The following is a 26,280-nucleotide window of genomic DNA, read 5'->3' as shown; positions in this document are numbered from 1 at the left end:
CCCTGTAACGATCCTTGCATTGTACCTTTACCAATAGCCATACATTATATTTATGAACAGATATTGCGGATCCTTACATCGTCGCCCATCAGACAGTTGAAGCCGATAAAATTGTCACGCTGACATGTTACGTCGCCGTGAAAGGGTACTTACATGCATTAATTACTTGGAGTTGGAGGCGGAATGAAGTCGAAGCGACAAACATAGGAAGACTTCCTTTGGCAGTTTCTAAGTTACATGGAGATTACTTCTACCACAAGAGCGCTCTGACAGTCAGTGATGTAGGGCAGGATGATGACAGAGGCAGATACACGTGTAAAGCTGAACTGGTGGGATGGAATGTTCAAACTGACTGGAGTGAAGAATTTGGAATGTCGACCAAATGTAAGTGACTAAACCACTCCAACATCAAAGACAGGTAGCCATGTTGTATAATATGTATTTTAATACAGTTCAACTGAAGATCTTTATGATTTTATGTTATTGAATAAAACATATACAGAAATATGTTACATGGCCGAATTGGTTCTTCTACTTTAAATTGCTACTTCACACGTTCGTTTATTGGTTGTATAAAATTAAAAAAAGTACGCATAATGGAAGGCTGAATCCACATGTTAAGTATTACTTTCTGAAAACAACATGGCATCAATTTAGTATTTCTAAATAAACGGCACACAGCTATCATGTGTCGCAATACATGATCCACACACTCGTGCTATTATCTAATAGCCAGTCTCGTGTTGCTACTAAAAAACAACTTATTTGCGTCCTTTTCACATATCTCAGTCCATATACTTAATACAGTTTGCTATCTAATCCTCCTGTTATAGATAAATTCCACTTTAGTTCTTAATCTATCTCAATACATATCTATTTAAAATATTACACTTATGAATACATGTGTATAACAACTGAGATGTGTATTTAATGCCTGCCTCCCAGTATTATTCATATTGCAACTGATTTAGCCGCTTACACAGTACGTTTTCAACATAAAATCACGAACCCGCGCTCATGCCAGTACGCCTTTACTCATACATGCAAATTGTTAACTTAAGTAGTGTGAATGGTACATGTTTATGTTACAGCAAGGATGGAAGAAGTCCCAAACTACACACAAGTGCGTGGAGGTGATCATGCCATGGTAGCCTGGAAGATGCCTCGTTATCGATATGAATTCTACATCATGACACCTAGTGGGGATAAGTTGATGGCAGTGGATTCCAATAAGGTCTACATTCTTCCTAACTACTGGCTCAGAACCAGGATGGTAGAGGTTGTTACCTCACGTTACACCAGCACCTATGTCTTTCGTCTCTACAATGTTACACTAGCTGATGCTGGGAGATACAGCTGCAGGATAGGGAAAAGTGCAACCAAGATCCCCATGACTCGGTGTACACACGACCTGTTTGTCTCAAGTACGTGTCTCATACGTTCACAATTGTAATCCGGTGTTATGTGTATTGCGTCAGCTCAAGTCTCAAGTACGTGTCTCTTACGTTCACAATTGTAATCCGGTGTTATGTGTATTGCGTCAGCTCAAGTCTCAAGTACGTATCTCTTACGTTCACAATTGTAATCCGGGGTTATGTGTATTGCGTCAGCTGTGCTACTTAACTGTCAAATTAAAAATGAGTGAGTGAGTGAGTTTCCGAAGAAACAGATACTATTGGGCGTAAAAGGCAAATTAGGCAGTGAAAAGCCATAATATGGAAGGAAAACCCTATCGTATGCATTTTCCTCTTCAAAGTATATACTCGTATGTGGTATATAAATGGACTATTAATGCACTCACTTCGATTTGATATGAAATGTGTGTTAATAGAACATATTGTAGGCTTCTTCATTAGGCAGTAACTACAATAGTGTCACTGAAAGTATGTCAAAATATTTAACATAAGAATGTATTCTCTAAGAAAATGTTGATATAAATAGTAGATGTATTTTGTTAAGGTACAAACTTTTTTTGTCTTTTGCGATTTGTTGAATGCATGCATTCTGAATGTAATAGTTATATTCTAGTAATAGGTGTTTTGTGAGTTTTGTTTTTCTAATGTATACAAATAAGGAGTGTAATATATTGATGCAAAGTGAAGTTTAGTATATAACATTCAATATATTTCAGGTCATGGAGCCACAGGAACAAAGCCAGTTATGACATCGCCGAATAAGTGTAAGTATATAAGTATGGTGTAGAGAAGAAAAGTTGCAATTCATTGTTCGGCACACAGATTATACTGTGACCAGTATTTACTGTAAATCGTGTATCGTGCAGACTGGCCCGTGTAATATCCACAAGTTCATGTATGTCAACATACCCGACTTTGTGTATACTGTACATTGTCATATGTAGTGCAGATACAGGAGAAACAGTGCAAACAGGCCTATAGTTACTCTGTATACAGTGTATACTCGGGCAGTATACGTTTTTCAACGTGTAATAGACACTGTGTAGTGCTTAGTATGTACTTGGTAACATGAAGTTATTCAAGACCTAAGTGAACTTTTCTACGATTGGTATGGCACACAGGCGGGGGATTTTTCAAAATATGTCTCATCAGTGACTAGCAAAGCCAAACTGAGTTTCCTTTGCATGTGTTCACGACGGTGCCACCAGCGCTTACCTTTTCGCGAATACCTGCAACCATCACTATCTGACATGCTGATTATATTAAAAAAAATTCTTATGATTTAGTCGCAATCGAATGATTTCTTATGAGTATGGATATGGCATTGTCGGATTTTATATCCAGAATCATAACTACTGGCAATGGTATATCGATTTCAATATTATAGTGCACATTCTTAGGCCATGGTTATAATGCCTCAGGAAAACGTTCTCCCTGCCAAACATGTGGTGAACACTCAACTTGAATTCTTCTCAACGACCAGTTAAATGTATATGTAAAGTAAATGATATTTTTTAAATTTTACAGATGGATATGCCGTACTTTTAGGAATCCTGGTAGCGGTTCTCATTTTGTCTTTGTTATCAAACGGTAAGACCACACTTTGATCGCATGTATTCTTTGGAGATCATCTATTCGGAATAAGAACCTGTAACTCCTACACTGAAAGACCGCTTCCGTGGTCCAGTGGTAGAGCATCCGCCCGGAGAGCGGAAGGTCCGGGGTTCGATCCCCGGCCGCGTCATACCAAAAGACGTTTGAAGATGGTATTTGTTGTTACCCTGTCTGGCGCTCAGCATTAAGGGGCTAAAACAAGGACTGGTCGGCTCGGAGTCAATACACTGTGTCTGAGTTGTGTATTCATGTTGAAATGCGGCATGGTATCTCAGTGAGCTAGCACTATAAATCGGCATCAGTCCGGGCTAGTACAAGCAGCCACACACACACACAGACACACACACACACACACATATTTTGTGTTTGAAATTGTAACACGAACAATATGTTTTACTGTTTCCCTTGTTTGTCTATCTGGCACCAGAATGCCAGTCTGTACATCAATGCTTATTTCTGTTGAAGTCGTTCTTTCTGTATTCAGTGCAAGAGGTCACGGCATGAAGACGACGGGAGAAGTAACACGGACGTGTGTAGTGGAGAAGAAGATGAGCTACCATGGCAACCAGACAGCGCTGGAGCAGGACAATGTGCGCCGGATGGTGTGACCGTCCAGAGGATACATACGGTGGCTGTTCCTTGTAGTATGACGCCTCTGCCTCGGAACGAGAACAGTGATCGGACGTGTGACACGGAGGAACATATATACGGAATTGTGACCGTCGTGCAATGTCACACATCTAGTATACTATGATGAGTTGGCCAAGCAAAAGGTGGTCAATAGTATGTCTCAGTAATTGATGGTATTGACGTTATGGTTCCTATATGTTATGTGTGTAGTATGGGAGTGGTACCCATACAGAGATGCCAAACAACAACAGAACGTTGTTGATAACGTGTAACCATGGCTTATGTTATTATGTAGTGTGGGAGTGGTGCCCCATACAGAGATGCCAAACAACAACAGAACGTTGTTGATAAGGTGTAACCATGGTTTATGTTATTATGCAGTGTGGGAGTGGTGCCCCATACAGAGATGCCAAACAACAACAGAACGTTGTTGATAAGGTGTAACCATGGCTTATGTTATTATGTAGTGTGGGAGTGGTGCCCCATACAGAGATGCCAAACAACAACAGAACGTTGTTGATAAGGTGTAACCATGGCTTATGTTATTATTTAGTGTGGGAGTGGTGCCCCATACAGAGATGCCAAACAACGACAGAACGTTGTCGATAAGGTGTAACCATGGCTTATGTTATTATGTAGTGTGGGAGTGGTGCCCCATACAGAAGCCAAACAACAACAGAACGTTGTCGATAAGGTGTAACCATGGCTTATGTTATTATGTAGTATGGGAGTGGTGCCCCATACAGAGATGCCAAACAACGACAGAACGTTGTCGATAAGGTGTAACCATGGCTTATGTTATTATGTAGTATGGGAGTGGTGCCCCATACAGAGATGCCAAACAACGACCATAGAAGTATGAATCTCTTATAAAGATCATATCAGTGACCTGATGTACATATCCCAAATGAGAACGCTTTTTGTTATGCATTCCACGAACTTTCTTTAATTTTCTTTTCACATTACAGCTGCGTAATTAGTTTAAAATAAATTATGGCTTTGAAACAATTTCTCGTGTTCATTATGCAGCAGGGGCAGGGTGGCCCTTTCGTCCAAGACGCCAAAATGTCCTATGCAGAGTTGTGTCCCTTAGCCTTGGTAGAATGCTGTCATTCTGTGTACAAATCTTGATTCTCCATGAATATGTGTTAAAGTTTGCACCACATCCGTGCTCGTTGGTTTCACCACAGTGGGGAAAGTGTGAGACCTGCATCGCCTCGTGATTTCCTCCGACAACAAGTTGATGCGCCGTTAAACTGAGTCACTCGAAGTCACGTACAAAGAAGCCTTATATTCATTGATATGATTAACGTATTTTCGAGCATTGACCCCAGCTCGAATATGATCTGCGTAACCCATTCAAATTCATGATGAGAACTCCTGCCCCATGGTGATAACTACTGCCCCATGGTGATAACTCCTGCCCCATGGTGATAACTACAGCCCCATGGTGATAACTCCTGCCCCAAGGTGATAACTTCTGCCCCATGGCGATAACTCCTGCCCTATGATGGGATCTCCTGCCCTAAGATGGGAGCTCCTGCCCTATGATGGGAACTCCTGCCCCATGGTGATAACTCCTGCCCCATGGTGATAACTACAGCCCCAGGGTGATAACTCCTGCCCCATGGTGTTAACTACAGCCCCATGGTGATAACTCCTGCCCCATGGTGATAACTCCTGCCCCATGGTGATAACCTCTGGCCCAAGGTGATAACTACAGCCCCATCGTGATAACTATAGCCCCATGGTGTTAACTCCTGCCCCATGGTGATAACTACAGCCTCATGGTGATAACTACAGCTCCATGGTGATAACGCCTGCCCCATGGTGATAACTACAGCCCTATGGTGATAACGTCTGCCCAATGGTGATAACTCCTGCTCCATGGTGATAACTCCTGCTCCATGGTGATATCTCCTGCTCCATGGTGATAACTCCTGCTCCATGGTGATAACTCCTGCCCCAAGATGATAACTCCTGCTCCATGGTGATAACTCCTGCTCTATGGTGATAACTCCTGCTCCATGGTGATAACTCCTGCCCTAAGATGATAACTCCTGTCCTATGATGAGAACTCCTGACCCATGATGAGAACTCCTGCCCCATGGTGAGAACCTGCCCCATGGTGATCACTCTAATTGGGAGTCACAAATAATAATTACACAAATGCATAGATGATTGTTCCTAAACAAGATATTATATTTAGTTAGTATAGCATCAGTTGGCATGTATTCGACACTAATAAGGTCAGGTTTAAGAGAATAAGTAGTGAGTGAGTGAGTAATGTTTTACGACGCTTTAAGCAGTATTCCAGCAACATCACGACGCTGGACACCAGAAATGGTCTTCACACATTGTACCCACATGGGGAATGGAACTCAGGTCTTTGTGACGAGCGAACGCTTTATCCACAAGGCTGCCCCACATCCCCGGATAAGTAGTGACTTGTTCAGACTGCATTACATGTGCTTACGCTACTGTCGGATTCGGACAAGTGACTCTGTTTTAGCAAAGGTTTCTAATAATCACAGAAAGTGTTCTGTTGCTATCAGTATGATATTAAGGTGAATGAGTGTGTTTTACATGTGTTTGATTGGTGTAGGTCAGGCCGTTGTTGATAAGATATGGTCAGATATAATCATAGGAACCAGTGATTGATATCATAAGCAACGTCCAACGACGTCGTGCACAATGACGCTGGGTCATGCAATCCACGATCTTGAACACCCGATCCGATTTAGCTGCATCTTAGGACAAGCAATAAATTTAATTTAGTTCAGATGTATGAAACTGTGGTCGTTAAAGATTTATAGGGAGGAAGAACATTCTGTTCACGTTTGTATACTTACGTAAGGGTAATCGAAACAACTGGCGGAAAACAGCTTTGAATCTTCACGTTGAAAAAAACGTGTTGAAATAAGCATGAGTGAATACACATTCGCCAAACTAGGATGACTTAGTTAGGACGGTGCTTTGACATATTACACTTGGATAAACCTCTCACAATGAGACCCTCGTTGTGGTGTGTTCTTTGTATTGTCTGCAGTATAGTGACAGACAGCTGGACGGGGGCTACACGTGAGTGATTGTGTTATATTACTACTTACCTCGCTTCCACGTTTAGGTATGTTATCATAGCTGTCACAGATGCAGGCTTATTCCTAACAATTAATGAATTTGAATGCCGTGTAGGTTCACTAAAGTTGCGATAAAGAAATCGATTATCAAAGTAAATACTTTGGTTTGATTGAAACAACACAAAAAACTAAATATAAAGCATCATTACCTAAATGTCCTTTCCTAAAATTTATTTTCTCTGTAAACTTCGGATGACATTTGCTTTCATCTTCCACACTACTTTCAAGCATATATTAAGTCAATGCTTGTTCATTACTTATAATATATAATTATTTCAATCTAAAATCGAAACATAAATATCTTTGTGGCTTCCAAATCTGATGTTCAAAATGACTAACTACAAAAGACGTTGTAACATTTCTGTGTTTTGGGATCGTGGATATATCGTACTAATAATATTAACTGTGCACATTATATATTATATTTCCAATGATTTTTAAAGAATGTTCAATGTAATTACGCAATAAGCATGTAATATACATGCCTATGAAATGTTTATGAAACTAACTATGCAAAATGTAAACATACAACAGCATCACTTCCCCATACATACCATACCATCCACATGAACTAAAAATAGCGAGCCCTGAAGTATTGGGGAAATCGAACCTAAGTTTTATCAGAACATATATATTTTGCGAGGAAACAACATGCCTCACTTTGAAATGACAAAATACTTAAATGTGCCATCGCGACTATACACGGCACGGCAAATCGTGTGTTCATTCAGCGCAAACAGATTGATTGCTATCTGATTGACTTGGAAACAAAATTAAATGTACAGTAACCAATATGATGGACTGTGTGAACAAACAAACTGATTTCAGTTACAACCATCCATTTAAAAGAAATTCAAGTCATGGGTACCGTTTTTCTATTTTACTAAATGATATTTTAAAGCTGTATGATTATCAATGTGAAGTTTAAACGATATACAGCTTTTCCACTGGGCGAGAAGTCGGTCACATGACCGCGAAACTGACGTTCATAAATGTATGGACGACACAGTATAACGTTCATACGTTTTTCTCGAGACTGTATTCTTGAAATGACGTAAACACTGACGGACTATTTTCACATTCCTGGGGGAACCCCTGGAAATTATCTAGCACGAATACACAATGACAATCAAATAGTCCATTCCCTTCCACTGATTTACCCACTTGAACAAGAAATAAAGGAGACCAGTGTGAGACCGCCTCATCTATTTCATATGTAGATCTCGGCATAAAGATTCAGGGTGACAAAACACTCTACCCAAACTGTTTGACAAGGTAGATGACTTTAACATTCCAATAGTCAACGTTCCCTACATGACGAGCAATATTCCAGCAACTACAACCTTAGGTGTTTACATTTCACAACTTCTGAGATACAACAGAGCATACTCTTTCTACCAAGATTTCAAAGAGCGTCATACGACTCTTGCTCAGAAGTTGTTTGATCAAGGTTACAACATTTAATGCCTCAGTAAAGCTTTCAAAACGTTTTATGGAAGGCATGTGGGGGACATTTCAAACAATTCCTTATATTGACTTGTACCATATGTTCCCATGTTGTTTGCATGTGGTTGCGCAATGTGCCACCGGTGGAGCAGGATACGCTCACCTTTTCGCGAACACATTTTTACAATAACCTTTTAGTGATCAGCCAAATGACTGGCACCGTGACCTTCAGTTGTTATCTGCTACTCAACGCAGAACGACTGCTTTCTGTTTTTCTTCGGGTGTGTTTTAACATGCATTGTATTATTTCAGCTGTGTCGCCTGCATATGCTCGCCTTGGGAGTACTGCCTTTCTGTCATGGGAATTACCCCGACCTGGTCTCAGAGAATTTACAGTGCGACGGTTATCTTCGAAATCTCTGTTCCACATAACTAACTATAATCAACTGAATGTCACTGAGAGATACAAGTCCAGAGCAACATTCACCGGGAGAATGAATTCTTCAGGATCTGGGGTGTTCAGCTTCGAGCTGTATAATGTGGACTGGCCAGACAGTGCAGAGTACAGATGTCACAGAGGGTCACCAGGCTCGACCGGGTCAAGAGTGTACGACTGTGGTCAACGGCTATTTGTAAAATGTGAGTATGATTTAATAATATGAGTACAATCAACCAAGCACAAATAACAGATAAATGAGACAAATGTAGTTGAAACAAGTTCTCTCAAATCAAAACTACTGGCCATCTCCTTGTGATATTCACTCACAAAATCACCAAAATGTACCTGTTCCAGAATATATTAAATACCATGCCACAAGAGGGATTCTCATGTCCTCATGCTCAATCGAACATACATTTTGCCAGCGCATTTGTCTTATTACTTGTTGGAAAAATGTTCTGTGACGTGTGTATATTTTCATTTAGAAATGATGACTATGCTATATAGTTTTACTCAAATATGAGTTGAGGCCCCTGTAACATTGCATTGTACCTTTACCAATAGCCATACATTATATTTATGAACAGATATTGCGGATCCTTACATCGTCGCCCATCAGACAGTTGAAGCCGATAAAATTGTCACGCTGACATGTTACGTCGCCGTGAAAGGGTACTTACATGCATTAATTACTTGGAGTTTGAGGCGGAATGAAGTCGAAGTGGCAAACATGGGAAGACTTCCTTTGGCAGTTTCTAAGTTACATGGAGCCTACTTCTACCACAAGAGCGCTCTGACAGTCAGTGATGTAGGACAGGATGATGACAGAGGCAGATACACGTGTAAAGCTGAACTGGTGGGATGGAATGTTCAAACTGACTGGAGTGAAGAATTTGGAATGTCGACCAAATGTAAGTGACTAAACCACTCCAACATCAAAGACAGGTAGCCATGTTGTATAATATGTATTTTAATACAGTTCAACTGAAGATCTTTATGATTTTATGTTATTGAATAAAACATATACAGAAATATGTTACATGGCCGAATTGGTTCTTCTACTTCAAATTGCTACTTCACACGTTCGTTTATTGGTTGTATAAAATTATAATAATTAAAAAAAGTACGCATAATGGAAGGCTGAATCCACATGTTAAGTATTACTTTCTGAAAACAACATGGCATCAATTTAGTATTTCTAAATAAACGGCACACAGCTATCATGTGTCACAATACATGATCCACACCATCGTGCTATTATCTAATAGCCAGTCTCGTGTTACTACTAAAAAACAACTTATTTGCGTCCTTTTCACATATCTCAGTCCATATACTTAATACAGTTTGCTATCTAATCCTCCTGTTATAGATGAATTCCACTTTAGTTCTTAATCTATCTCAATACATATCTATTTAAAATATTACACTTATGAATACATGTGTATAACAACTGAGATGTGTATTTAATGCCTGCCTCCCAGTATTATTCATATTGCAACTGATTTAGCCGCTTACACAGTACGCTTTCAACATAAAATCACGAACCCGCGCTCATGCCAGTACGCCTTTACTCATACATGCAAATTGTTAACTTAAGTAGTGTGAATGGTACATGTTTATGTTACAGCAAGGATGGAAGAAGTCCCAAACTACACACAAGTGCGTGAAGGTGATCATGCTATGGTAGCCTGGAAGATGCCTCGTTATCGATATGAATTCTACATCATGACACCTAGTGGGGATAAGTTGATGGCAGTGGATTCCAATAAGGTCTACATTCTTCCTAACTACTGGCTCAGAACCAGGATGGTAGAGGTTGTTACCTCACGTTACACCAGCACCTATGTCTTTCGTCTCTACAATGTTACACTAGCTGATGCTGGGAGATACAGCTGCAGGATAGGGAAAAGTGCAACCAAGATCCCCATGACTCGGTGTACACACAACCTGTTTGTCTCAAGTACGTGTCTCATACGTTCACAATTGTAATCCGGTGTTATGTGTATTGCGTCAGCTCAAGTCTCAAGTACGTGTCTAATACGTTCACAATTGTAATCCGGTGTTATGTGTATTGCGTCAGCTCAAGTCTCAAGTACGTGTCTCTTACGTTCACAATTGTAATCCGGTGTTATGTGTATTGCGTCAGCTGTGCTACTTAACTGTCAAATTAAGAATGAGTGAGTGAGTGAGTTTCCGAAGAAACAGATACTATTGGGCGTAAAAGGCAAATTAGGCAGTGAAAAGCCATAATATGGAAGGAAAACCCTATCGTATGCATTTTCCTCTTCAAAGTATATACTCGTATGTGGTATATAAATGGACTATTAATGCACTCACTTCGATTTGATATGAAATGTGTGTCCCAAGTGAAATAATTTTCAATTAGCCCTCGGCACATAAACTTGATATTAAATTGTTTCAGGTTTGTGTAAACATAAAGTTATCACCCTCAGCAAAGATAAATCATGTTAATAGAACATATTGTAGGCTTCTTCATTAGGCAGTAACTACAATAGTGTCACTGAAAGTATGTCAAAATATTTAACATAAGAATGTATTCTCTAAGTAAATGTTGATATAAATAGTAGATGTATTTTGTTAAGGTACAAACTTTTTTTGTCTTTTGCGAGTTGTTGAATGCATGCATTCTGAATGTAATAGTTATATACTAGTAATAGGTGTTTTGTGAGTTTTGTTTTTGTAATGTATAAAAATATGGATTGTAATATATTGATGCAAAGTGAAGTTTAGTATATAACATTCAATACATTTCAGGTCATGAAGCCACAGGAACAAAGCCAGTTATGACATCGCCGAATAAGTGTTAGTATATAAGTATGGTGTAGAGTAGAAAAGTTGCAATTCATTGTTCGGCACACAGATTATACTGTGACCTGTATTTACTGTAAAACGTGTATCGTGTAGACTGTGCTATTCATGGCCCGTGTAGAATCCAAAAGTTGATGTAAGTCTACATACACGACTTGTGTATACTGTACCTTGTCATATGTAGTGCAGATACAGGAGAGACAGTGCAAACAGGAGCAGTCTATCGTTACTCTGTATACAGTGTATACTCGGGTAGTGTACGTTTTTCAACATGTAACATACACTTTGTTGTGCTTAGTATGTACTTGGTTATATGAAATGATTCAAGACGTAAGTCAACCTTTCTACATTTTGTATGGCAGACAGGTGGAGGACTTTTCTAAATATGTCTCATCAGTGACAAGAAAAGCCAAACCGACTTTCCTTTCCATGTGTTTATGACGGTGCTACCAGCGCTTACCTTTCTGCGAATACGTACTACCATCACTATTTGACATGCTGATTATATATACATTTTCTCATGATATAGTCGCAATCGTACATTGGACTCGAATGTTTCTTCATTGGCGCTTTTTTATCCAGAATCTTACCTACTGGCAAATGTATATCGATATCAATATTATAGTGCATATGCTTAGGCCATGTTTATAATATCTCGTGAAAATGTTCTCCCTGCCAAAAAATGTGGTGAACACTCGACTGGAATCCTTCTCACCAACCATTTGATTGTATATGTAAAATGAATGATAATTTATTTTTCACAGATGGATATGCCGTTCTTATAGGAATCCTGGAAGCGGTTCTCATTGTATTTGTTATCAAACGGTAAGACCACACTTTGATCGCATGTATTCTTTGGAGATCATCTATTTGGAATAAGAAGCTGTTACTTCTATTCTAAAAGACCACCCACGTGGTCCAGTGGTAGAGCGTCCGCCCGGAGAGTAGAAGGCTCGGAGTTCTATCCCCGGTCGCGTCATACCAAAAGACGTTAAAAGATGGTATTTGTTGTTACCCTGTCTGGTGCTCGGCATTAAGGGGCTAAAACAAGGACTGGTTGGCTCGGAGTCAGTATACAGTGTCTGAGTGGGGTATTCATGTTGAACTGCAGCATGGTATCTCAGTGAGCTAGCACTATAAATCGGCATCATCCCGGACTAGTACAAGCAGCCCCCCCCCCTCCCCCCCCCCCCCCCCCCCCCCCACACACACACAAACACACACACACACACACGCACGTACGCACGCACGCACGCGCACACACACACACATGCACACATGCACACACACACACACATGCACACGTGCATGCACGTCGCCATATAAGTGAATAATCGAGGACGCGACAATAAACCCAATTTCACCTACGCTGAAATATTTTGTATTTGAAATTGTAATACGAACAATATGTTTTACTGTTTCCCTTGTTTGTCTACCTGGTACCTGTATGCGAGTCTGTACATCACTGCTTATTTCTGTTGAAGGCGTTCTCTCTGTACTCAATGCAAGAGGTCACGGCATGAAGACGACAGGAGAAGTAACACGGACGTGTGTAGTGGAGAAGAAGATGAGCTACCATGGCAACCAGACAGCACTGGAGCAGGACAATGTGCGCCGGATGGTGTGACCGTCCTGAGGATACATACGGCAGCTGTTCCTTGTATTAGGACGCCTCTGCCTCGGAACGAGAACAGTGATCGGGCGTGTGACATGGAGGAACATATCTACGGAACTGTAACCGTCGTGCAATGTCACACATCTAGTATACTATGATGAGTTGGCCAAGCAAAAGGTGGTCAATAGTATGTCTCAGTAATTGATAGTATTGAGGTTATGGTTCCTATATGTTATGTTTATAGTATGGGAGTGGTACCCCATACAGAGAACAGAACGTTGTTGATAAGGTGTAACCATGGCTTAGATTTCACCATAGCAGTATGTATCTCTTATAAAGATCATGTCAGTGACCTGGGCCCACTTGCACAAAACGATCTTAGCGCTAAGACTATTGTAAGCCTATGCTAAAGTATGGGAGTTACGATCATCTTAGCGCTAAGATCGCTTTGTGCAAGTGGGCCCTGATGTACATATCCCAAATGAGAACACTTTTGTTATGCATTCCACGAACTTTCTTTAATTGTCCATTCACATTACAGCTGTGTGATTAGTTTAAAATAAATTATGGCTTTGAAACAATTTCTCGTGTTCATTATGCAGCAGGGGCAGGGTGGCCCTTTCGTCAGAGACGCCAAAATGTCCTATGCAGAGTTGTGTCCCTTAGCCTTGGCAGAATGCTGTCATTCTGTGTACAAATCTTGGTTCTCCATGAATATTTGTTTAGGTTTGCACCACATCCGTGCTCGTTGGTTTCACCACAGTGGGGAAAGTGTGAGACCTGCATCGGCTCGTGATTTCCTTCCACAACAAGTTGATGCGCCGTTAAACTGAGTCACTCGAAGTCACGTACAAAGAAACCTTATATTCATTGATATGATGAACGTATTTTCGAGCATTGACCCCAGCTCGAATATGATCTGCGTAACCCATTCAAATGTTTTATGACATTAAAACATATCCCGTTTCATGTCATCCTGAAAATTAGCAAATTTAACAGTGTGAACGTAGCTGTGGTTAGCTAGCGTCCAACGGATCCTCAGAAAAAAACTGTTTGCTTGTCTGAGTGGCATGTGACCTACAGCAGAGGTCGTCCTCGCAAGACAGAAACACACATACCGCCAACCTACATTATACACACACTGTTGAAAAATATAGTTTCATAGTAACAGTAACTGAACACTGGGAAGTGCGAGATCACATGTTCAACAGGATGCTAAGTGGAGCAGACTGAGTCATACATAACTCCTTTCCCATGGTGAAAACCCCCGCTCAATGGTGATAATTTCTGTCCCATGGTGATAACTTCTGCCCACAAGGTGATAACTCCTGCCCCATAGTGATAACTCCTGCCCCAAGATGATAACTCCTGCCCTAAGATGGGAACTCTTGCCCCATGGTGATGACTCCTGCCCAATGGTGATAACTACAACCCCATGGTGATAACTCCTGCCCAATGGTGATAACTCCTGCCCCATGGTGATAACTACAGCCCAATGGTGATAACTCCTATCCCATGGTGATAACTACAGCCCCATGGTAATAACTCCTGTCCCATGGTGATAACTACAGCCCAATGGTAATAACTTCTGCCCCATGGTGATAACTTCAGCCTCATGGTGATAACTCCTGCCCCATGGTGATAACTACAGTCCCATGGTGATAACTACTGCCCCAAAGTGATAACTCCTGTCCCATTGTGAAAACTACAGCCCCCCTGGTGATAACTTCTGCCCCAAGGTGATAACTACAGCCCCATGGTAATAACTTCTGCCCCAAGGTGATAACTCCTGACCCAAGGTGATAACTACAGCCCCATGATGACAACTACAGCCCTATGGTGATAACTCCTGCCCCAAGGTGAAAACGTCTGCCCCAAGATGATGACTCCTGCCCTATGATGGGAACTCCTGCCCAATGGTGATAACCGCTGCCCCATGGTGATAACTCCTGCCCCAGGGTGATAACTACAGCTCCATGGTGATAACTCCTGTCCCATGGTAATAACTACTGCCCCAAAGTGATAGCTCCTGCCCCATGGTGATAACTTCTGCCCCAAGGTGATAACTACAGCCACATGGTGATAACTCCTGCCCTATGATGGGAATTCCTGCTCCATGATGAGAACTCCTGCCCCATGGTAATAACTTCTGCCTAATGGTGATAACTTCTGCCTCATGGTGATAACTCCTGCCCCATGGTGATAACTACAGTCCCATGGTGATAACTACTGTCCCATGGTGATAACTCCTGTCCCATGGTGATAACACCTGTCCCATTGTGAAAACTACAGCCCCCATGGTGATAACTTCTGCCCCAAGGTGATAACTACAGCCCCATGGTGATAACTTCTGCCCCAAGGTGATAACTCCTGACCCAAGGTGATAACTACAGCCCCATGGTGATAACTACAGCCCCATGGTGATAACGTCTGCCCCAATGTGATGACTACATCCCCAAGGTGATAACTTCTGCCCCAAGGTGATAACTCCTGACCCAAGGTGATAACTACAGCCCCATGCTGATGAGTACAGCCCCATGGTGATAACTCCTGCCCCATGGTGATAACTACAGCCCAATGGTGATAACTCCTATTCCATGGTGATAATTTCTGCCCCATGGTGATAACTCCTGTCCCATGGTGATAACTACAGCCCCATGGTAATAACTTCTGCCCAATGGTGATAACTTCTGCCTCATGGTGATAACTCCTGCCCCATGGTGATAACTACAGTCCCATGGTGATAACTACTGTCCCATGGTGATAACTCCTGTCCCATGGTGATAACTCCTGTCCCATTGTGAAAACTACAGCCTTCATGGTGATAACTTTTGCCCCAAGGTGATAACTCCTGTCCCATGGTGATAACTACAGCCCAATGGTGATAACTCCTATCCCATGGTGATAACTTCTGCCCCCTGGTGATAACTCCTGTCCCATGGTGATAACTACAGCCCCATGGTAATAACTTCTGCCCCATGGTGATAACTTCTGCCTCATGGTGATAACTCCTGCCCCATGGTGATAACTACAGTCCCATGGTGATAACTACTGCCCCAAAGTGATAACTCCTGTCCCATTGTGAAAACTACAGCCCCCCTGGTGATAACTTCTGCCCCAAGGTGATAACTACAGCCCCATGGTAATAACTTCTGCCCCAAGGTGATAACTCCTGACCCAAGGTGATAACTACAGCCCCATGATGACAACTACAGCCCTATGGTGATAACTCCTGCCCCAAGGTGAAAACGTCTGCCCCAAGATGATAACTCCTGCCCTATGATGGGAACTCCTGCCCAATGGTGAATACCGCTGCCCCATGGTGATAACTCCTGCCCCAGGGTGATAACTACAGCTCCATGGTGATAACTCCTGTCCCATGGTAATAACTACTGCCCCAAAGTGATAGCTCCTGCCCCATGGTGATAACTTCTGCCCTATGATGGGAATTCCTGCTCCATGATGAGAACTCCAGCCCCATGGTAATAACTTCTGCCCAATGGTGATAACTTCTGCCTCATGGTGATAACTCCTGCCCCATGGTGATAACTACAGTCCCATGGTGATAACTACTGTCCCATGGTGATAACTCCTGTCCCATGGTGATAACACCTGTCCCATTGTGAAAACTACAGCCCCCATGGTGATAACTTCTGCCCCAAGGTGATAACTACAGCCCCATGGTGATAACTTCTGCCCCAAGGTGATAACTCCTGACCCAAGGTGATAACTACAGCCCCATGGTGATAACTACAGCCCCATGGTGATAACTTCTGCCCCAATGTGATGACTACATCCCCAAGGTGATAACTTCTGCCCCAAGGTGATAACTCCTGACCCAAGGTGATAACTACAGCCCCATGCTGATAAGTACAGCCCCATGGTGATAACTCCTGCCCCATGGTGATAACTACAGCCCAATGGTGATAACTCCTATCCCATGGTGATAACTTCTGCCCCATGGTGATAACTCCTGTCCCATGGTGATAACTACAGCCCCATGGTAATAACTTCTGCCCAATGGTGATAACTTCTGCCTCATGGTGATAACTCCTGCCCCATGGTGATAACTACAGTCCCATGGTGATAACTACTGTCCCATGGTGATAACTCCTGTCCCATGGTGATAACTCCTGTCCCATTGTGAAAACTACAGCCCCCATGGTGATAACTTTTGCCCCAAGGTGATAACTACAGCCCCATGGTGATAACTTCTGCCCCAAGGTGATAACTCCTGACCCAAGGTGATAACTACAGCCCCATGGTGATAACTACAGCCCCATGGTGATAACTTCTGCCCCAGTGTGATGACTACATCCCCAAGGTGATAACTACTGCCCCATGGTGATAACTTCTGCCCCAAGGTGATAACTCCTTCCCCAAGATGATAACTCCTGCCTTATGATGGGAACTCCAGCCCCATGGTGATAACTACAGCCCCATGGTGATAACTACAGCCCCATGGTGATAACTACTGCCCCATGATGAGAGTTCCTGCCCCATTGTTAGAACTCTAATTGGGAATCACAAATAATAATTACACAAATGCATAGATGATTGTTCCTAAACAAGATATTATATTTAGTTACTATAACATCAGTTGGCATGTATTCAACACTAATGAGGTCAGGTTTAAGAGAATAAGTAGTGAGTGAGTGAGTGAGTGAGTAATGTTTTACGCCGCTTTTAGCAGTATTCCAGCAACATCACGACGCTGGACACCAGAAATGGTCTTCACACATTGTACCCACGTGGGGAATAGAACTTAGGTCCACGACGAACGCTTTATCCACAAGGCTGTCCCACATCCCCGGATAAGTAGTGACTTGTTCAGACTGCATTACATGTGCTTACGCTATTGTCGGATTCGGACAAGTGACTCTGTTTTAGCAAAGGTTTCTAATAATCACAGAAAGTGTTCTGTTGCTATCAGTAAGATAATAAGGTGAATGAGTGTGTTTTACATGTGTTTGATTGGTGTAGGTCAGGCCGTTGTTGATAAGATATGGTCAGATATAATCAGAGGAACCAGTGATTGATATCATAAGCAACGTCCAACGACGTCGTGCACAATGACGCTGGGTCATGCAATCCACGATCTTGAACACCCGATCCCATTTAGCTGCATCCGAAGAGACAAGCAATAAATTGAATTGAGTTCAGATGTATGAAACTTTGGTCGTTAATCACTTATTGGGAGGAAGAACATACTGTTCACGTTTGTATACTTACGTAAGGGTAATCGAAACAACCTTGGCGGAAAACTGCTAGTTGTAAAATGTGAGTATGATTTAATAATATGAGTACAATCAACCAAGCACAAATAACAGATAAATGAGACAAATGTAGTTGAAACAAGTTCTCTCAAATCAAAACTACTGGCCATCTCCTTGTGATATTCACTCACAAAATCACCAAAATGTACCTGTTCCAGAATATATTAAATACCATGCCACAAGAGGGATTATCACGTCCTCATGCTCAATCGAACATACATTTTGCCAGCGCATTTGTCTTATTACTTGTTGAAAAAATGTTCTGTGACATGTGTATATTTTCATTTAGAAATGATGACTATGCTATATAGTTGTCCTCAAATAGGAGTTTAGGTCCCTGTAACGATCCTTGCATTGTGCTTTTACCAATAGCCACACATTATATTTATGAACAGATATTGCGTATCCCTACATCGTGGCCCCTCGGACAGTTGAAGCCGATAAAATTGTCACGCTGACATGTTACGTCGCCGTGAAAGGGTACTTACATACATTAATAACTTGGAGTTGGAGGCGGAATGAAGTCGAAGTGGCAAACATAGGAAGACTTCCTTTGGCAGTTTCTAAGTTACATGGAGACTACTTCTACCACAAGAGCGCTCTGACCGTCAGTGATGTAGGGCAGGATGATGACAGAGGCAGATACACGTGTAAAGCTGAACTGGTGGGATGGAATGTTCAAACTGACTGGAGTGAAGAATTTGGAATGTCGACCAAATGTAAGTGACTAAACCACTCCAACATCAAAGGCAGGTAGTCAAGTTGTATAATATGCATGTTCATATGACACATTTGTTCATCCTAATTACAAATGCTTCTAAGGGCAGAATCCACAGTTTACCTAGTAGTATCAGATTGTAAGACATAGATGTAGTCTCCAGACGAAGGTCATACAAATGTCTTCTGTTACAACTTGTGATCCATACAGTCATGCCAGTATCTAGCTAGTCATGTGTTAACTTGATGAGACTTTCTATCTTAGCACCCTGTTACAGACGAATGCCATTTCTCTACATTACTTTTACATTACACTATCTGCCTCAATATATCTTTATTTGAAAAACATACAAATATTAATAAACAAATCAGGTGTCCGGCAGGTTGACTCCTGAGAGTCTAGTGTGCTCCTGTTCATACAGCACCCTAACCAGTTGGAGGAGATGGTAGTGTGACTGTTAATGGTTGGGTTATATACACCCAGGAAGTAAAGAACGATAATAATCAAGTGTTCTATATTTTTAAAGCGCTCTGTACACATCCATAGTAATGACAAAATTGAAATTTGTATTTATTGCCTCCTAAATATAACTAATGATTCAGCACTATGCACATTACACTTTCACATGAACATCAAAACACATACCCCCGCTCATGCCAGTACGCCTTCACTCATACATGCACACTGCTAACTTATGTATGTGTAATTGTGATGTTTTACAGCAAAGATGGAAAAAGTCCCAAACTACACACAAGTGAGTGAAGGTGGTCATGCCATGGTAGCCTGGAACATGCCTCGTTATCAATATGAATTCTACATCATGACACCTAGTGGGGATAAGTTTATGGCAGTGGATTCCAATAAGGTCTACATACTTCCTAAGTACTGGCTCAGGACCAGGATGGTGGAGGTTGTTACCTCCCGTAACACCAGCACGTATGTCTTTTGTCTCTACAATGTTACACCAGCTGATGCTGGAAAGTACAGATGCAGGAGAGAGAAAAAAGGTGCAACCAAGGTCTCCATGACTCGGTGTATACACGACCTGTTTGTCTCAAGTACGTGTCTCATACGTTCACAATTGTAATCCGGTGTTATGTGTATTGCGTCAGCTGTGCTACTTAACTGTCAAATAAAAAATGAGTGAGTGAGTGAGTTTCCGAAGAAGCAGATACTATTGGGCGTAAAAGGCAAATTAGGCAGTGAAAAACCATAATATGGAAGGAAAACCCTCAGCAAAGATAAATCATGTTAATAGAACATATCGTAGGCTTCTTCATAAGGCAGTAACTACAATAGTGTCACTGAAAGTATGTCAAAATATTTAACATAAGAATGTATTCTCTAAGAAAATGTTGATATAAATAGTAGATGCATTTTGTTAAGGTACAAACTCTTTTTGTCTTTTGCGAGTTGTTGAATGCATGCATTCTGAATGTAATAGTTATATACTAGTAATAGGTGTTTTGTGAGTTTTGTTTTTGTAATGTATAAAAATAAGGAGTGTAATATATTGATGCATAGTGAAGTTTAGTATATAACATTCAATACATTTCAGGTCATGAAGCCACAGGAACAAAGCCAGTTATGACATCGCCGAATAAGTGTAAGTATATAAGTATGGTGTAGAGTAGAAAAGTTGCAATTCATTGTTCGGCACACAGATAACACTGTGACCTGTATTTACTGTAAATCGTGTATTGTGCAGACTAGCCCGTGTAGAATCCACAAGTTCATGTATGTCAACATACCCGACTTTGTGTATAGTGTACCTTGTCATATGTAGTGCAGATACAGGAGAAACAGTGCAAACAGGTCTATAGTTACTCGGTATAGAGTGTATACTCGGGCAGTATACGTTTTTCAACGTGTAATAGACACTGTGTAGTGCTTAGTATGTACTTGGTAATATGAAGTTATTCAAGACCTAAGTGAACTTTTCTACGATTGGTATGGCACACAGGCGGGGGATTTTTCAAAATATGTCTCATCAGTGACTAGCAAAGCCAAACTGAGTTTCCTTTGCATGTGTTCACGACGGTGCCACCAGCGCTTACCTTTTCGCGAATACCTGCAACCATCACTATCTGACATGCTGATTATATTAAAAAAAATTCTTATGATTTAGTCGCAATCGAATGATTTCTTATGAGTATGGATATGGCATTGTCGGATTTTATATCCAGAATCATAACTACTGGCAATGGTATATCGATTTCAATATTATAGTGCACATGCTTAGGCCATGGTTATAAGGCCTCATGAAAACGTTCTCCCTGCCAAACATGTGGTGAACACTCAACTTGAATTCTTCTCAACGACCAGTTAAATGTATATGTAAAGTAAATGATATTTTTTAAATTTTACAGATGGATATGCCGTACTTATAGGAATCCTGGTAGCGGTTCTCATTTTGTCTTTGTTATCAAACGGTAAGACCACACTTTGATCGCATGTATTCTTTGGAGATCATCTATTCGGAATAAGAACCTGTAACTCCTACACTGAAAGACCGCTTCCGTGGTCCAGTGGTAGAGCATCCGCCCGGAGAGCGGAAGGTCCAGGGTTCGATCCCCGGCCGCGTCATACCAAAAGACGTTTGAAGATGGTATTTGTTGTTACCCTGTCTGGCGCTCAGCATTAAGGGGCTAAAACAAGGACTGGTCGGCTCGGAGTCAATACACTGTGTCTGAGTTGTGTATTCATGTTGAAATGCGGCATGGTATCTCAGTGAGCTAGCACTATAAATCGGCATCAGTCCGGGCTAGTACAAGCAGCCACACACACACACACACACACACACACATATTTTGTGTTTGAAATTGTAACACGAACAATATGTTTTACTGTTTCCCTTGTTTGTCTACCTGGTACCTGTATGCCAGTCTGTACATCACTGCTCATTTCTGTTGAAGGCATTCTCTCTGTACTCAATGCAAGAGGTCACGGCATGAAGACGACAGGAGAAGTAAGACGGACGTGTGTAGTGGAGAAGAAGATGAGCTACCATGGCAACCAGACAGCACTGGAGCAGGACAATGTTCGCCGGATGGTGTGACCGTCATGAGGATACATACGGCGGCTGTTCCTTGTAGTATGATGCCTCTGCCTCGGAACGAGAACAGTGATCGGACGTGTGACATGGAGGAACATATCTACGGAACTGTTACCGTCGTGCAATGTCACACATCTAGTATACTATGATGAGTTGGCCAAGCAAAAGGTGGTCAATAGTATGTCTCAGTAATTGATAGTATTGAGGTTATTGTTCCTATATGTTATGTTTATAGTATGGGAGTGGTACCCCATACAGAGAACAGAACGTTGTTGATAAGGTGTAACCATGGCTTAGATTTCACCATAGCAGTATGTATCTCTTATAAAGATCATGTCAGTGACCTGGGCCCACTTGCACAAAACGATCTTAGCGCTAAGACTATTGTAAGCCTATGCTAAAGTATGGGAGTTACGATCATCTTAGCGCTAAGATCGCTTTGTGCAAGTGGGCCCTGATATACATATCCAAAATGAGAACACTTTTGTTATGCATTCCACGAACTTTCTTTAATTGTCAATTCACATTACAGCTGTGTAATTAGTTTCAAATAAATTATGGCTTTGGAACAATTCTCGTGTTCATAATGCAGCAGGGTCAGGGTGGCCCTTTCGTCAGAGACGCCAAAATGTCCTATGCAGAGTTGTGTCTCTTAGCCTTGGCAGAATGCTGTCATTCTGTGTACAAATCTTGGTTCTCAATGAATATGTGTTAAAGTCCGTGCTCGTTGGTTTCACCACAGTGGGGAAAGTGTGAGACCTGCATGGCCTCGTGATTTCCTCCCACGTCATGCTGATACGTCGTTAAACTGAGTCACTCGAAGTCACGTACAAAGAAGCCTTATATTCATTAATATGATTAACGTATTTTCGAGAATTGACCCCAGCTGGAATATGATCTGCGTAACCCATTCAAATGTTTTATGACATTAAAACATGTCCTGTTTCATGTCATCCTGAAAATTAGCAAATTTAACAGTGTGAAAGTAGCTGCGGTTAGCTGCCGGGCTAGCAATCAATAACATAGTTTTATAGTAACAGTAACTGAAAACGGGGAAGTGCGAGATCACATGTGAAACTGGATGGAAAATGGAGTGGACTGAGTCCTGCCCCATGGTGATAACTCCAGCCCCATGGTGATAACTCCTGCTCCATGGTGATAACTCCTGCTCCATCGTGATAACTCCTACTCCATGGTGATAACTCCTGCCCGATGGTGATAACTCCTGCCCTTAGGTGAGAACTCCTGTCCCATGTAGATAACTCTTGCCCCATGGTGATAACTCCTGTCCCATGGTGATAACTCCTGCTACATCGTGATAACTCCTGCCCCATGGTGATAACCCCTGCTTGATAGTGATAACTCCTGCCCTAGATGATAACCCCCGACCCATGGTGATAACTCCTGTTCCATGGTGATTACTCCTGTCCTATGATGAGAACTCTTGCCCCGTGGTGATAACTCCTGTCCCTTGGTGATAACTCCTGCCCCATGGTGATAACTCCTGCTCCATGGTGATAACTCCTGCCCCATGGTGATAACTCCTGCCCCATGGTGATAACTCCTGCCCCATGGAGATAACTCCCGCTCAATGGTGATAAGTCCTGCCCCATGGTGATAACTCCTGCCCCAAGGTGATAACGCTTGATTCTAGATGATAACCCCCGTCCCTTGGTGATAACTCCTGCCCCGTGGGGAGAACTCCTGCCCTTTGATGAGAACCCCCGCCCCATGGTGATAACCCCGCCCCTTGGTGATAACACCTGCTCCATGGTGATAACTCCTGCCCCATGTTGATAACTCATGCCCCATAGTGATAACTCCTGCCCCATGGTGATAACCTCGCCCCATAGTGATAACTCCTGCTCCATGGTGATAACTCCTGCCCCATGGTGATAACTCCTGCCCCAAGGTGATAACTCATGCTTCATGGTGACAACTCCTGTCCCAAGATGATAACTCCTGTCCCAAGATGATAACTCCTGTCCCAAGATGATAACTCCTGCCCCTAGATGATAACACCCGCCCCATCGTGATAACTCCTGCTCCATGGTGATAACTCCTGTCCCATGGTGATAACCCCGCCCCATGGTGATAACTCCTCCCCCAAGGTGATAACTCCTGCTTCATGGTGATAACTCCTGTCCCAAGATGATAACTCCTGCCCCTAGATGATAACCCCTACTCCATGGTGATAACTCCTGCCCCATGGTGATAACTCATGCCCCAAAGGGATAACTCCTGCTCCATGTTGATAACTCCTGCCCCTAGATGATAACCCCCCTCTGATGGTGAGAACTCCTGCCACATGGTGAGAACTCCTGCCCTTTGGTGAGAACTCCTGCCCCATGGTGAGAACTGCTGCTCCATTGTGAGAACTACTGCCCCGTGGTGATAACCCCCGCCCCATGGTGATAACCCCCGCCCCATAGTGAGAACTCCTGTCCCATGTTTATAACTCCAGCCCCATGGTGATAATTCCTGTCCCATGGTGATAACTCCTGCTCCATCGTGATAACTCCTGCCCCATGGTGATAACTCCAGCCCCATGGTGATAACTCCTGCTCCATGGTGATAACTCCTGCTCCATCGTGATAACTCCTACTCCATGGTGATAACTCCTGCCCGATGGTGATAACTCCTGCCCTTAGGTGAGAACTCCTGTCCCATGTAGATAACTCTTGCCCCATGGTGATAACTCCTGTCCCATGGTGATAACTCCTGCTACATCGTGATAACTCCTGCCCCATGGTGATAACCCCTGCTTGATAGTGATAACTCCTGCCCTAGATGATAACCCCCGACCCATGGTGATAACTCCTGTTCCATGGTGATTACTCCTGTCCTATGATGAGAACTCTTGCCCCGTGGTGATAACTCCTGTCCCTTGGTGATAACTCCTGCCCCATGGTGATAACTCCTGCTCCATGGTGATAACTCCTGCCCCATGGTGATAACTCCTGCCCCATGGTGATAACTCCTGCCCCATGGAGATAACTCCCGCTCAATGGTGATAAGTCCTGCCCCATGGTGATAACTCCTGCCCCAAGGTGATAACGCTTGATTCTAGATGATAACCCCCGTCCCTTGGTGATAACTCCTGCCCCGTGGGGAGAACTCCTGCCCTTTGATGAGAACCCCCGCCCCATGGTGATAACCCCGCCCCTTGGTGATAACACCTGCTCCATGGTGATAACTCCTGCCCCATGTTGATAACTCATGCCCCATAGTGATAACTCCTGCCCCATGGTGATAACCCCGCCCCATAGTGATAACTCCTGCTCCATGGTGATAACTCCTGCCCCATGGTGATAACTCCTGCCCCAAGGTGATAACTCATGCTTCATGGTGACAACTCCTGTCCCAAGATGATAACTCCTGTCCCAAGATGATAACTCCTGTCCCAAGATGATAACTCCTGCCCCTAGATGATAACACCCGCCCCATCGTGATAACTCCTGCTCCATGGTGATAACTCCTGTCCCATGGTGATAACCCCGCCCCATGGTGATAACTCCTCCCCCAAGGTGATAACTCCTGCTTCATGGTGATAACTCCTGTCCCAAGATGATAACTCCTGCCCCTAGATGATAACCCCTACTCCATGGTGATAACTCCTGCCCCATGGTGATAACTCATGCCCCAAAGGGATAACTCCTGCTCCATGTTGATAACTCCTGCCCCTAGATGATAACCCCCCTCTGATGGTGAGAACTCCTGCCACATGGTGAGAACTCCTGCCCTTTGGTGAGAACTCCTGCCCCATGGTGAGAACTGCTGCTCCATTGTGAGAACTACTGCCCCGTGGTGATAACCCCCGCCCCATGGTGATAACCCCCGCCCCATAGTGAGAACTCCTGTCCCATGTTGATAACTCCAGCCCCATGGTGATAATTCCTGTCCCATGGTGATAACTCCTGCTCCATCGTGATAACTCCTGCCCCATGGTGATAACTCCTGCTTGATGGTGATAACTCCTGCCCTAGATGATAACCCCCGCCCCATGGTGATAACTCCTGCTCCATGGTGATTACTCCTGCCCTATGATGAGAACTCTTGCCCCGTGGTGATAACTCCTGCCCCATGATGATTACTCCTGCCCC

The 26,280-nt window shown here is 42.8% G+C and overlaps 2 protein-coding genes and 1 pseudogene across 2 annotated transcripts in view; all 3 read left to right on the top strand.

The window, feature by feature from the left end:
• The first annotated feature begins 1,069 nt into the window (after nucleotides 1–1,069).
• Nucleotides 1,070–9,603, top strand: LOC139457030 (uncharacterized). Its single transcript, XM_071238477.1, has 4 exons — nucleotides 1,070–1,424; nucleotides 2,132–2,179; nucleotides 8,558–8,884; nucleotides 9,272–9,603. Exons 1-4 carry the CDS (start codon nucleotides 1,070–1,072, stop codon nucleotides 9,601–9,603), a joined length of 1,062 nt encoding a protein of 353 aa, XP_071094578.1.
• A 713-nt stretch (nucleotides 9,604–10,316) lies between these two features.
• Nucleotides 10,317–13,286, top strand: LOC139457029 (uncharacterized; annotated as a pseudogene).
• A 4,914-nt stretch (nucleotides 13,287–18,200) lies between these two features.
• LOC139457028 (uncharacterized) overlaps nucleotides 18,201–26,280 on the top strand; it is a 28,959-nt gene continuing 20,879 nt past the window's right edge. The window contains exons 1-4 of the mRNA XM_071238476.1: nucleotides 18,201–18,210; nucleotides 18,965–19,123; nucleotides 19,845–20,180; nucleotides 20,681–20,728. Of these exons, the coding sequence (XP_071094577.1) occupies nucleotides 18,201–18,210; nucleotides 18,965–19,123; nucleotides 19,845–20,180; nucleotides 20,681–20,728 (553 nt within the window). The remainder of the gene's footprint in view (nucleotides 18,211–18,964; nucleotides 19,124–19,844; nucleotides 20,181–20,680; nucleotides 20,729–26,280) is intronic.

This window comes from Haliotis cracherodii, unplaced genomic scaffold, assembly GCF_022045235.1.
Source record: "Haliotis cracherodii isolate W230 unplaced genomic scaffold, xgHalCrac1.p SCAF_12, whole genome shotgun sequence".
NCBI classification, from domain to species: Eukaryota; Metazoa; Mollusca; class Gastropoda; order Lepetellida; family Haliotidae; genus Haliotis; species Haliotis cracherodii.
Note: the sequence above shows the minus strand (reverse complement) of the source record. Positions and strands in the feature narration are given on the sequence as shown.

Bases quoted from the DNA above. Each gene is read 5' to 3' on its own strand.
- LOC139457030 (XM_071238477.1), top strand. From the start codon at position 1,070: ATGGTACATGTTTATGTTACAGCAAGGATGGAAGAAGTCCCAAACTAC. The intron at 1,425-2,131 runs GTACGTGTCTCA...AATATATTTCAG, and splicing joins ACACGACCTGTTTGTCTCAA to GTCATGGAGCCACAGGAACA. The intron at 8,885-9,271 runs GTGAGTATGATT...ATTTATGAACAG, and splicing joins TCAACGGCTATTTGTAAAAT to ATATTGCGGATCCTTACATC.